Source organism: Peromyscus leucopus, chromosome 6, assembly GCF_004664715.2.
Source record: "Peromyscus leucopus breed LL Stock chromosome 6, UCI_PerLeu_2.1, whole genome shotgun sequence".
Taxonomy (NCBI): domain Eukaryota; kingdom Metazoa; phylum Chordata; class Mammalia; order Rodentia; family Cricetidae; genus Peromyscus; species Peromyscus leucopus.
The window spans coordinates 117077023-117090332 of NC_051068.1; the positions used below are offsets into that span (position 1 = coordinate 117077023).

Here is a 13310-nt window from a genome sequence, read left to right on the forward strand (position 1 = left end):
AGTGCTTGGCGGGAATCGGCATGTGCCCCTGTCCTTGTGCCGGTGACCTTGACGTCAGCTTGAACTCAGTGACTCACCCCTAAGATCTGACCTGGTTCTTCTCATCCAGAATCCATTTGCCCCAGCGTTTTGAACTGATTCCATTCCAGCTCTCTTCTTTGCCGACCTTCAGGCTTGCTCACGCATTTTCCAGTCGCTTTTCCACTAAGTCAGTCTCCTTTCGTTTACGTGTGCTCGTGCTTTCTCCTGGGTCCCCGCTGTTAGAGTGTTCCATTATTTCAGTTACTGCCATCACGTGTCCCGAGTGTCCTCCCATGGCCCCTGTTGGTTTCTCACATCTGGCAAAGCTCCCACCCTGCAATGCCAGTGGTTAGTGTTACGTAACAGCTTTATTGAGGCATAAAATAAAATGAGTGTAAAGTATACAACTGGGTGTCTTCACATGTGTGTGCACCATGAAGCTGTAGCCACGGTGAGTATCGCGAGTGTCACCTTCTGTCCTTCGTGTCTCTCCTGTGGCACCATCACCCATTGCCCCCATCACCAGGCAGCCGTAGATCTTTCTGTTGGTGTCAATTGATTTCATTTTCTAGAAGTTAGAATAGAACCATGCAGGAGGGACTTTTCCTTTTTATTATCAAACAGAAGTGCATGGCTTTGTTTACTAGCAAAATTATTTTGAAATTTCCGTGTTATTCCAAGTGTCTATGCCAGACAGTGTTCCACTCTTTGGATATAGTGGATGATGCCATTGGTGCATCCCTTCATCTCTTGACCAACATTTACCTTGTTTCCAGTTTGGGGTTGTTGTTACAGGTAAAGCTGCTGTGAACATTCATGCCTGAGCTGTAATCAGCCTGTGGCTGTCTAGTGATGCCTAAGCCACACTGTCTGAATTGTTTAAGTTACGCAGTGAGACTTGAATTTTCAGGTACTGTTATGGTTTGGATTGGAAGTGTCCCTTGAGACAAAGTGTTCAGAGATGGACCTTGGGGGCCGTGATGAGTCATGAGGGCTCTGGCTCAGTCAACGGTGGACTTGCAATTTGATACCATTCCTGGGAGAGGGTGGGAAAATGGAAAGCGTGGCCTGGTTGAAGGAACTGTGTCTTCGGTATGTGGCCTGCAAGGTTGCTTCTTGTCCCTAGTCTGTCTCACGCTCTCAGTGTCCCGACAGCCGAGGGTAGCAGCTCTCCTCCTCCATGTCCCTCTGTCGTGTTCCTGCGTTACCACAGGCCTAGCAGCGGAGCCAGCCATGAACTGAAGCCCCTCAAATCCTGAGCCAAAGTAAATTCTTCTCTTTGAAACAGCGCTTGTCTCGGGTCAGGCATGCAGGTGGATCTCTGTGAGTTCAAGGCCAGTCTGGTCTACATAGTGAGTTCCAGGCCAGCCAGGGCCGTGTAGAGAGACTCCATGGAACAAGAGAACAGACACAATGGCAGAAAGTGACTTGTCTCAGATACTTTGTCACCGTGGTGGGAACCGATGAGGAGCTCTAGATCCCAGCTTCACTGTTTTCCGTTTTTGCTGGCATAGGTACTTTGTGTTCTATATAATGTGCAGGAATCTCTTCGTGGATAAGCGATGGCCTCCTGAGGTTCAATTCCTATCCTTAGCACGGCCTCTGCTGTGGGGGTGTGGGCAGGATGAGGGGGTGTGGGCAGGATGAGGGGGTGTGGGCAGGATGAGGGGGTGGGGTCAGGATGAAGGGGTAGAGGAGTGGGGTGGGGTCAGGATGAGGGGGTGAGGGAGTGGGGTGGGGGCAGGATGAGGGGGTGGGGGAGTGGGGTGGGGGCAGGATGAGGGGGTGGGGGAGTGGGGTGGGGGCAGGATGAGGGGGTGGGGGAGTGGGGTGGGGCAGGATGAGGAGATGGGGGGAGAGGACAGGATGAGGGGGGAGGGGTGGGGATGGGAAAGCTTATTGGGCTTTTGATTATGATTACAATATCAATTTGAGAAGAATTGATATCTTAAGGTTAAATCACATGATCTACCTTAAACCATCCATTCTCTGTCAGTGTTGTGTTTAACTTCTCTTAGCAGTTTACTGTCCTTTATGATGGTTCTTTTGGACGTTTTATTCTAGTTATTTCCAAATACTGATGTGTCATTGATTTATTGGCCCTTTTGACTGTTTACCCCAGAGAACTCTTGACTCAGAACTTTGGCTCCTTTTACGTTTGCCTATATTATAAAACTGAAGTTTTTGTTGTATGTTCTGGTTCAGATCCCTGATCTAATAAATGATATGCTAGTATTTTGTACTTCTCTCCATTGTGTGGATTGTCTTTCCATTCTTTTGATGGTGTCCTTTGAAACCAAAAATGTCTAAGTTTTGATGATTCCAACTTTTTTTTTCCACTTAAAATTTTGGCTGTTGTATCTGAAGCTTTGTTACCCAAGATCATGAAAATTTTCATCATTTTCTTCTGAGTTTCATGATTTTTACTTCTCGTTTAGATCAGTCACTCACTTTTGAGTTTTGTGCGTTTTGTAAGGAGTGTTTTAGTCTTTAGCAAGCGGACATAGGCTTGTTCTAGCTTCTGTTAGTCTTTTTCCCTGCTGCATTTGACCGTTTTCTTCTTTTCCTGTTTGTCTTGTGTGTCAGTGGTTGGCTTGCGTGTGTGTATGTGCACTGTGTGTGTGTGTGTGTGTGTACACATGTGCACTGTGTGTGTGTGTGTGAACACGTGCACTGTGCGTGTGCATGTGCGTACACGTGCACTGTGTGCGTGTGTGTATGTGCACTGTGTGCGTGTGTGCGTGCGTGTGTGTGTGTGTGTGTGTGTGTGTACACGTGCATTGTGTGTGTGTGTGTGCCTGTGTGTGTACACGTGCACTGTGTGCGTGTGTATGTGTGTGTGTGTGTGTACACACGTGCACTGTGTGCGTGTGCGTGTGTGTATGTGCACTGTGTGCGTGTGTGCGTGTGTGTACGTGTACACGTGCACTGTGTGCGTGTGTGGGTCCTGCCGAGGCCAGAGGAGGGAGTTAGAGTCCCTGGAACTGGAGGTAGAGCTGCTGTGAGCTCCCACATGGGTGCTGGGAGAGCAGCAAGCGCTTTGTGACCACTGAGCCTCCTCTGCAGCCCCCATGATGCTCTCTCCTTCCTGCTCTGCGGGGCTGTGCATCCTGATGCCTTCCTGTCACACTGACGATGAAAACTCAGCAAGATTTGAAATTGGCAGGTTTTAGTGCTCACAGTTTCCTTTCCAGGATATTTATTTGAATTTCTTATATATAATTTTTAGGATCAGTTTATAAGTTTCTGTGACAAAGCCAGCTGGGTTTTGTTTTATTTATTTGGTGATAATGGTGATCAAATCCAAGGCTTGTACATGCTAGGCAAAAACTCTGCACTGAGTTATGCTCCTTGTTCCTAGCTGGGATTTTGTTAGGATCTGCATTGATTCTGTAATCGATTAAGGGGGGGTGTTATCCTCAGGTGTGTAAACACGGACTATAGTTATATATATATTTTTAAAGATCTATAATTTTTTTCAAGAGATAGTGTTAGTTTTCTGAGTAAAATTTTGTACCTGTTTTGTTTCCCACAAGCATGTATCGGATTCCTTTTTTTTCTCTTTCCTCTCTCCCCCCCCACTGGTTCCCCCCCACTCCTCGGTGCCCCCCCCCCTTCTCCAGTGTGCAGGTGTCTCCTCCTCACGTCACAGAGATGGAGGTCCTGGGTGGGAGCAGTGCCTTCTGCCTTGACCGCTGTTAGTGCTTCTCTTCATCCTTCCCACTTCCCGGGGTGTCGGACACAAACGAATTCCTGACAGCGTGAACTGGTTCCGTCCCTTCCTGTTTTCTCAGGAGTCTCTGCTTTCTTCCCTGGGGACTCCCCAGATGATGACAGTCCCTCTCCTGGGCCTTGGAGACCTCTCTGCTGTCTTGCCCATTCATCTAACCATTCATCTCCGTCCTTTACTCCCTGTAACTGCTTGCCAAGGCAGCTGATTTCCTTTTCTCACGACTCTTCTTTTTTTGGTCCTTATCTCTAATTGCCTCTAGGTCATTGTCTCCTAGACCTCGCTACAAAAACCCTTTGCAGTGGACTCCCCAGAGGAATTTGTTTATAAATACAGGGGCATGGGCCCAGGCCGGAGATCATGATGCGGTGGTGCTGGAATGGACTGCTCCCCATGGCGTTCATGGCCAGTCTTACCTAACCTAGTTACTGTTGTGTGTCATGTGATACCTCAGGGTCTGTCTTAAGCAGCTTTTCCTCGTCTTCCTTGGCAACATATATGCCTCTACTCATCCCTGAAACCTCCTTTTCTAACCACATGGGATCTTTGTTACTCTTCCTTAGCTGTGTTTGAGAGAGCTCTTCCCTTTGGAGTTACTTCCTAGTCCATTCTTGACACTGTTATTTTGCTTCCCAATACTCTCAGTCACACAAATACACACACATGTGCGCACACACACCACACACACACACACACACACACACACACACACACACACACACACATGCCTGTGTACACACTTTTGGGGGTCAGGCCAGGGTAGGAGATGGGGACTTGGTTATCAGGCTGTCTTGGAATTTGCTGTGTGACAAAAGATGAGCTTGCACTTCAGATCCTTACACCTCCAGAGTCACAGTCACCTTTAAGTGGCGCATCCTCAGGTCCAGCTCTGGCCATGTCTTCCTAAGCCTCCTAAGTTGTGTATGGAGCAAACGTCCATGTCCCATAGACACCCTTCCTACCTGCTGAACGGTAGTTTCTCTTTGTGCCCCCTATTTCAGTCGATGTCACCAAGACTCACTTGATGGTAAAGCCCTCGCCTGGCAAAGAAGCACGTCCCCTTGCTGCTGAATTACAAATGACAAGTCCGATGGCTTCTGTCCGTGACTCTTGTTTTAATTTGCTTGGCATTAGGAAGGATCTTTTTCCTTTTGTATGACAGTGTAGCATTAGAGACTAGCGATCTATCTGTTTAAGATACAAGTGCAACAGCTTTAGAGAGGAGATATGTTGATGTCCCTTGCTGATTTACAAAGGCTTTGGACATTTGGTACCCTTTCAATATCCATTAAAAGTTTAGAAGTTCAAAATTCGGATAGTTGAGCGGTTAACAACTAAGATTAGTATGTGTTACTTTCTTTGCACATGCAGGATCTTCTCATGGGAGCAGAGTCAGTAGGGCTTACAAATCAAGGACATCTTTCATCACGACTGAACAAAGCTATGGGAATTACGTCTGTGTTCTAGCATGTTCCAAAGTTAGTTACTAAGGAAACTTAGGCAATGAAAATCGTCAGTGTGTGGTGACACTTTTTATGTTGTTGTTTGTCTTGTTTTCAGATCTTGACAAAGTTGACTGCCATGCTCTTTGCATTTTTAAAGCACTCACTGCACATACTTCACTTGGGAGACCGTCACTGCTGTCTCTGGTCTACTTTTACAGGTGTTCTCAAGGACTATCTAAGAGAGCTTCCTTCTCCACTGATAACAAAGCAGCTGTATGAGGCCGTGTTAGATGCAATGGTGAAAAGTCCCTTGAAAATGTCGTCAAATGGTTGTGAGAACGAGTCCAGTGACTCCCAGTTCGCCGTTGGCCTCCTGAATTGCTTGCCGGACGTTGAGAAGGTAAGTATACTTGGTAGACATTTTCCCTGAAAGCTAGCACACGAGGTCACTGTTCACGCTTCGTCACTACACATGGTCTTTAGGTCTCTGACATTTGTGGCACTTGGGTTTAGTCCTGCCTAAACTTCTTAAATAGATCTAGAAATCAGTTTTATGTTTTCTGTGTATGACTTTAGCCCAGGCATGAATGTGCCTTCTAAGTCCTGCTTTAAAGATTTATTTTATCCAGAAGCTTCGCTTTTAGGTATATTTTTGTTCCCATCATTTAAAAAAAAAAGAAAAGAAGATTTATTTTATTAGCCAGGCAGTGGTAGCGCACACCTTGAATCCCAGCACTTGAGTGGCCGAGGCAGTTGGATCTCTGTGAGGACAGCCTGGAGAACAAGTGAGTTCCAGGAAAGCCTGAGCTACAGAAACAAAAAACACAGAATGAAAGTGAAGGAAATTTCTAGCAAATGAGAACTAAGGAACATTATATATAAAAAAGATTTATGTGTCTGTACAAGGGCCTCCATGTATGTATATGTGCACCACATGCATGCTTGGTGTCTACAGCGACCAGAAGAGGGTGCCGATCCCCTGGAGCTGGAGTTGCAGGCTATTGTGAGCTGCTTGATGTAAGTGCTAGGAACGGAACTCTGGTCCTCTGCAAAAGCAGCAAGCGCTCTTAACTGCTAAGCCATCTCTCCAGCCCCTAAATAGCAGTTCTAAATTCACATTCATTAATATAATTTATAAAGGAATTACAACTCATTTCTTAAAATGTTGATAAGATATACTACTTTAAAAAATCACTCTTTTCCATAGATGCATAAAACTTAAATAATTTTTTTGAGCCAACTTCCTATATTAAAGACTTAAAACAGTATTTTTTCAGAAAATACATGTATATACATATATACATATATATATATATATATATATATATATATATTTTTTTTTTTTTTTTTTTTTTTTTTGAGACAGAGTTTCTCTGTGTAGCCCTGGCTGTCCTAGAACTTGCTCTGTAGACCAGGCTGGCCTTGAGCTTAGAGATTCACCTGCCTCTGCCTCCCAAGTGCTGGGAATAAAGAGCATGCACTACCATGCCTAGTTTAGGACATATATATAAATTCTATTATTTTTTCCCTTTTTGTAATTTTATCTGTTTAAAATATTAGTTAAAAAGCATGATGAGGAAACAAGAGAAGCATGTTGGCCTTTAACAATCATCCTTTCCTAGGAGATCCCCACGGTCCTAGCCCCGTTCCCAACGTCAGGCTTCCTCGTGTGGCAGTCCCTCATGTAACCCCAGGGTCATCTATGTTTAAACGAGCAGCAGCTGCTGTTATCACTTTAGAGGGTGAAGGAGAGAGTTCCTAAGGGGGCCAGTTGGAATTTAGAATATATTACTAATATTTTATGTGGACATCTAGCCATTCAGTGGATTAAATTATGTTTGGACATACTTAGGCAACCCTAAAGATGTTGTTGGATCATCTGAAATTAGTAGCTTCGTACCATGAAGTGAATAAGATGACTTGCCAGAATTTGGCTGTGTGCTTTGGACCAGTGTTGCTTAACCAGAGGCAAGAGACTTCGACCCACAACAACAGAGTCTTCACCGATTCTGAAGAGCTCGCAAGTGCTTTGGATTTTAAAAAACACATCGAAGTTCTTCATTACCTGCTCCAGCTCTGGCCAGGTAAAGGAGTCTCTGGACATTTCTTTAGCAGCCATGGGATAGCGGGTTAGCTGATGATTAAAGTGCCTGGATGTAATTGGGGGCGGAAATCCAGATTTTTGCGTTTTCGATACCGAAGAATTGACACCTGCTCTGCAGCGTTTGCTGTTTATATTTTGCGTGTGCTCATAATGTGGCAGACATTTGAGCCATTGTACACATTTTGGATGTAGTTAGACCTGGGTTGGAATGCTGGTTGGACCACATACAGTGCTCTGACCTTGGCAAGCTGAGTTTATAGACTTTGTGTGAAAATTAAGTACAAGGGTATACTTAAGGTACAGCACAGTTTTTAGCACCTAATACTCAATTATTAATGTATTTTCTCACCTTTTATTTAATTTGTTATGAAGCAAAATGCATTTTTCTTTTTAAGTCTGTTCTTTCTTTTTGTGGTCTTAAGATTTATTTTATTTTTATTTATGTGATGTGCTCATGTATATGGGAGTCTGAGAAGGCCAGAAGAAGGGTCCCTTGCAGCAGGAGTTAAACAGGCAATTGTGAGGCAGCAGATGTGGGTCCTCTGGGAGAGCAGCAAGTGCTCTTCACCCCAAGCCATCTCTCCAGCCCGTGCCCATTCTTTCGGACAGAATCACTATACAGATGGTTATTTTTAAATTACTTCAGCTCCTGCTGGCAATTGTCTTTGCTATTTTGGTCTTAAAACTTTGGTTTGCATGGTACTGAAGAGATAATCGGTGGGTAGAGCACTAGTTATTCTTCCGGAGGACCCGAAGGACAGGTTCAGTTCCCAGCACCCACATGCCAGCTCTCAGCCATCTCTGACTCCAGCACCAGGACATCTGGTGCCTCTTCTCACCTCTGTGGGCATCAGTTATTCATATAGTGCATATTACATACACGCAGAAAAAACATACGTAAGTAATAAGTTAAAACTTGGTTTTTATATTTCATTGATTTATTTTGTGTGTGTATGTGTGGAGATATGTACGTGCATCTGAGGTCAGAGGACAGCTTCTCTCCTTCCGCTTGTGGGTCCTGTGGATGGAGCTCAGGTCTCCCACCCTTGTGCAGTAACCTCTTTTACTCACAGAGCCGTCTTCTCAGCCCTGCCCCCCACTTCTCTGTGCCACACACACATATCTGTATATGTAAATTTAAATAGATTTATTACTGACTGCATTTTATCTAGAATTAATTTATTTTGTCTGTGCGTTTTGCTTGCGTGTGCATTTCTGTGGAGGCCAGAAGAAGGGTCAGATCCCCTGGAACTGGAGTTACAGTGGTTAGCAGTCCTGTGGGTGCTGGGAGTTGAACCTGTGTGCACAGCAGGGGCAGCCAGTGCCCCTGACCCTGACCCATCTCTCCAGCCCTGGACTGTCTTTCAGTGATAACTTAAACAACTGTCTCATGTTCAGCATCTTATTCCAAAGACTTTCCTTGCGGGTTGTAATCATAACCTTTTTCTATAACCTGTTATTTCCCCTGAAAGTACCCTAGACAAAAGACAGAACCCGGCAGAGAATGAGGGGAAACAATAGTTTTCCCCTTTAAATTGCCTGTTACGGATTTTAGGAACAGTGGACATCATGTCGATAAGGAGCAGTTACTGGGCCTGTGAAAACGGAGGCGTGACAGAGAATGCCAGAGCCGTCCCGTGCATTCAGTGGAAGGGCGCACAGCCTAACTATTCTTCGGGGGATTTCCTCCGCTCAGGGCCATGCAGGGTTGCCTTCATCCTCTTCTGTTTCTGTTTCCTACACATCTTGCTTTTTGTGTTACCGTTGATCTTCCCCCCCTTATTTGGGGTAAGAAGGTAGTTTGCTTTGAGATTTCTGTTCATAAAGTCCTGTTGTATTAGCCCCTGAAGGGGACAACACTACCCTGCCCTCATTGTCCAGCACACCCTGCTCATTTCTCTCTGTCAGCGGCTTTGCAGTTGGGTGAGCAAGGGGTCCTGGAACGGTAGAAACATTTACACTTTTAAAGGGCAGTCTTTTTTATATGTCTTGTGTTTGGAGCATTTAAAAAACAATGGGTTTTCGATTGAGAAGAACCCTGGATGCTGTTGTGTGTCCATCTTTACCTTCAGAGTGGGGATGTAGATGTATGTTGTTCTTCCTCATTCTTCATGATGAATACATCTGGGGCAGGGTTCCTACTTCTTCCTAGGTTGTAAAATTTGTAAGATCATAGATGATGTTTACCTACCCCATGTTCTTAGTTCCCAGCACTAACCGTCACCTAATATAGTTCTATTAAATAAAGATGCTGTTTTCTAAATGAAAGTAATATAGTGAACTAAAATCTACTGGTATAAGATATAAGGAAAAATTAAGTTTCTTAGTATTTATTACATTTTGAAGTATTTGTTACATTTTCAACACCCTTAATTGGCGGCCTCTTCACTTTCTGTTGAAAACAGGCAGTCAGAGTCAGCATGGTGAAAGGCAGACCTTCTCTTTCAGGGTGAAGTTTAGCCATTTTCCTTATCAGTTTATAGGAAAACATCCCAGTATCAGTAGTTTAAGAAGACAGCCATAGCGATGTTTCAGAAGTGGAATTTGTAGTCTAATGTAAAATAAGGATTTCATGGTTTCTTGAGTATTCGCCAAAGAAACTGTAAAAGTGTTTTCAGCAGAGTCCTGGCTGAGCAGAAGAGACGTGGATTTCCTCTAGATTTCCAGTGTGCTGTTGACTGCTTGGCAGAGGGTGAGAACAGGAATAGCACAGGGGGTACAGGAAGAAAGCGAGGAAGCAGTGAGATCAGACCAGATGCCCTCTTCTCTCCTCCACTGGTACCAAGCACATATCTGCACATCCACATGCATGCAGGCACAACACTCATACTCAAAGTAAATTGGTAAAAATTAAATCAGTAGAAATGTTAAAAACATACCATGTACAGTTGCTAAAATAAAAGTTGAAATATGTAAAATATCTCTGCAAAATGTTGGGAATATTATTTTAAGTGGAAGACTAAGATATGTGTATCATTTTTAAGTTGTTTCCTTTTGGAAACCAAGCTTCATTCTATGTTGCAAAATCGATGTTATCACTGGTTTATGCTCCTTATCTTAGTGAGGGAGCTATAAAGGAGAGGTAGAACAGAATAAACAAGCAGAAAGAGATAGGTAATGTGGATAATCTTTAATAACTATGTCCTAGCATTTTACACAGTCTATTTTATATGCAGAAGAACCTTAGACAAATATTTTGTCCTAAGTAAGCAACGTAAGTCTTGTTTTGTATGAAGTCACGTGTGTCTGTCATCTCCTGCATGATCAGTACAATGCAAGATGGCAGAATGCAGCTTATCTCAGATGAAAACAGTCTGAATATAAAGAACGTTATTTGAGGTTGTTAAATCTCTAACCAAAATTGGAAAATAAAATATCTGTGCTATTTCCAGGCAAAAAAACCCCTGAAGACTATTAGTAGCTAATGCTGTATAATCACTCAGGTAACCAATGGCCAAGTCTAGTATTCATGCATTTTATCAAAGTGAGATTTGGCCTGCTTGGTAAATGATGACACACTGCTAACTGCAAAAAAGCCCGCTAAGGTCAGAGCCAGAAGGATCACTGTAGACGCCTTGCCTGGGCTAGATGTTTGTAGAAAAGGAGCATCTTGTTCCATGCACCCTGTCTTGCCTGCTTTTTGCTGTAGTCTTTAATGTAAGAGAAGCTACTGGCTTAGAATTACAGCTAGATAACAATTAACTCGCACAGAAAGTTAATCAGCGTTGGGAGTTTCATTGGGGAGTGTTTTTATTTAGCATGAAGTAGTACCACTGAACGTTCTACTAGCTTGTATGCCTGATCTTAATTATATCTGGTGGTAGAAAAGTTACCATAGGATGCTTTCTTTCAATAGAACGCATGTCTCAAGTGCATGTTCGTAGTTGATAATTAAATGGCTTCATTGTGTGCTGTCTTTCTCAGGACAGTGACTGTTACTAAAGTACATGTATTCATTTCTAGTGCAACGTTTAACTGTCAAAGAACCCACAGACAGCCTGTGCCTGGAGCAGTCATCTCTGAATTATCTGAGGCGAAAGAAAGAGCGACCGTGTGTATTGAATCTGAACAGTACGGATTCCTCGGGGGTGCTGAGGCCAAGGCCGGCCAGGTTAGAGAGTCCACTCCGCAATCGCTATGCAGGAGACTGGAGCAGCTGTGGGGAAAACTATTTTTCAAATGTGAAAGACAGTTTCAAAGATTTGGATTATGATGATGTTCCCTTAGAAGATGGAGAAAATAGAGATTATTGCAAAGTGGATGGAGCAGAAGTCATGATTGGGCAGCAAATCCCCATGTCTGCAGCATGCACATTTCAGACGTACTTGACAGTGGAGACGATTGAGTCCGCGGTGAATCAGAAAGCTAACCTCAGAGATCTGCAAGAAAGTATCGATACTTTGATTGGCAATCTGGAACGGGAGCTCAGCAAGAACAAGCTGAATATGAGTGTTTGAGATTGGGGGCGGGGGTGGCTAATTTGTGATGACGTCATCAAGTTTCAGGTCAAGCCTCTCCATTTCCTTTCTTATTCCTCTCATGACTTTTTTTTTTTTTTTTTTAATGTTTAAACCTTAAGTTAATTCCTAATAAGTTCATGTGATTCAATTATAAACACTCTTCATTAATAGGATTATTTTAGTTAAGAACTGTTAGGGGGCATAAAGGTAACTGGGACTTTGGGGGACATTTTAATAAACCTTGCTGGTTGCATGGAGGAAACTTGGAGGTGTTTCTAAGGATCAGGGATGTTATTTCCCCTCGAGTCTTGGGTGCATTGTGAGAACTGCTCTTCTGTGGTGGGGACAGATGTCCCTGCAGAGGACCCTGCCACTCGCCAGGCTGATTTGCAGTCAGAGTCCTTGTGCAATGTCATTTGGTCACATTTCATTTGCAATACGAATGCTGCTATAAGAAAACTTTTTATAAATGTAAAATTATACAGATAGTGATGTATTTTGTATTAACATTCAGTAATTATTTAAGCTTATGAAAATTAAATATTTTTATGACTGAGAATATGTATATATTTATAAGTACATTGTATAGATAGGTTTACAGTGAGGGAAGGGGTTGACTGTAGAATTCCATGTATTTTAAAAACTCGATGTCACGAGGCCAAATTTACTAGCTTAAAAATGTGTTCTTCAGGGAAAGATTAAGTTAAAAGACAGGTTACATAAAAACCACTTGAGTAAAAGCACACTAGAAATGTTTAAGCAGAAATGTTAGCCTTTCCACTTTGCTCCATAGACGCAGTATCCCTGGGAAAAGTCACACTTGAGGCCGAAGCCTTCAGCTACTTAGGGATCAAGCAGCTGCACTCCTGACTGACAGAAACGTCCCCTGTCCTGTGCATTTTTGTCTTCTGTTATGCTTCAAGTATTTATTGGTAGTGGTACGCTTAAGATGTTGACTTCGTAACTGCCATTGCTTCTAAAGAAGTCCTCTTGCCAGGATACTACCTGTTAAATTTTTTTTTTTTTTTTTTAAATTAACTTATTTTGGCTAAGAACATCTATGGGATAGTTGTTACAGAAATCATACTGGCATTTGAAAAATGTAAATTTAGAAAGCCTTTAAAAATTAAATTGCAATGTGTTTAAAAAGAGCTTTTATACTTTACAGAATGTGTAATTTTAAGAGTGTGAATGCAAGTTGAGTTACCAAGTTTAAAGTGTGACAGGTTTCTTAATGTTTTCCTAAATCTGAAAGTATTTAATGTAACAACCTCTTCTATGTCATACACATAACATCCAGATATTTAATTTGAAAGCCACTAGTATAAAGAAAAATAACTATTTTTATATGAGACTTTCATTTTTTTTTAAACTTTGTGTAACAAATACCAGAGACTATGCAATGGGTAATATCATGAGTAAACAAAGTAGTTTTAAATGTTTTATAGGGAAAATATCTCTGTTTTCTTCCTTTTGTGTCATGTACACTAAATAAATCAAGTAAGTGGCTCCAGAACTATAACTTTTATTAAAATATTTTAACAGTGTCA

General features: G+C 42.7%; 1 protein-coding gene across 1 annotated transcript in view; it reads left to right on the forward strand.

The window, feature by feature from the left end:
• Positions 1 to 13310, forward strand: part of Syde2 (synapse defective Rho GTPase homolog 2) — a 34865-nt gene extending 21555 nt beyond the window's left edge. The window contains exons 5-7 of the mRNA XM_028876883.2: positions 5415 to 5596; positions 7049 to 7280; positions 11264 to 13310. Of these exons, the coding sequence (XP_028732716.1) occupies positions 5415 to 5596; positions 7049 to 7280; positions 11264 to 11757 (908 nt within the window). The 3' untranslated portion in view covers positions 11758 to 13310. The remainder of the gene's footprint in view (positions 1 to 5414; positions 5597 to 7048; positions 7281 to 11263) is intronic.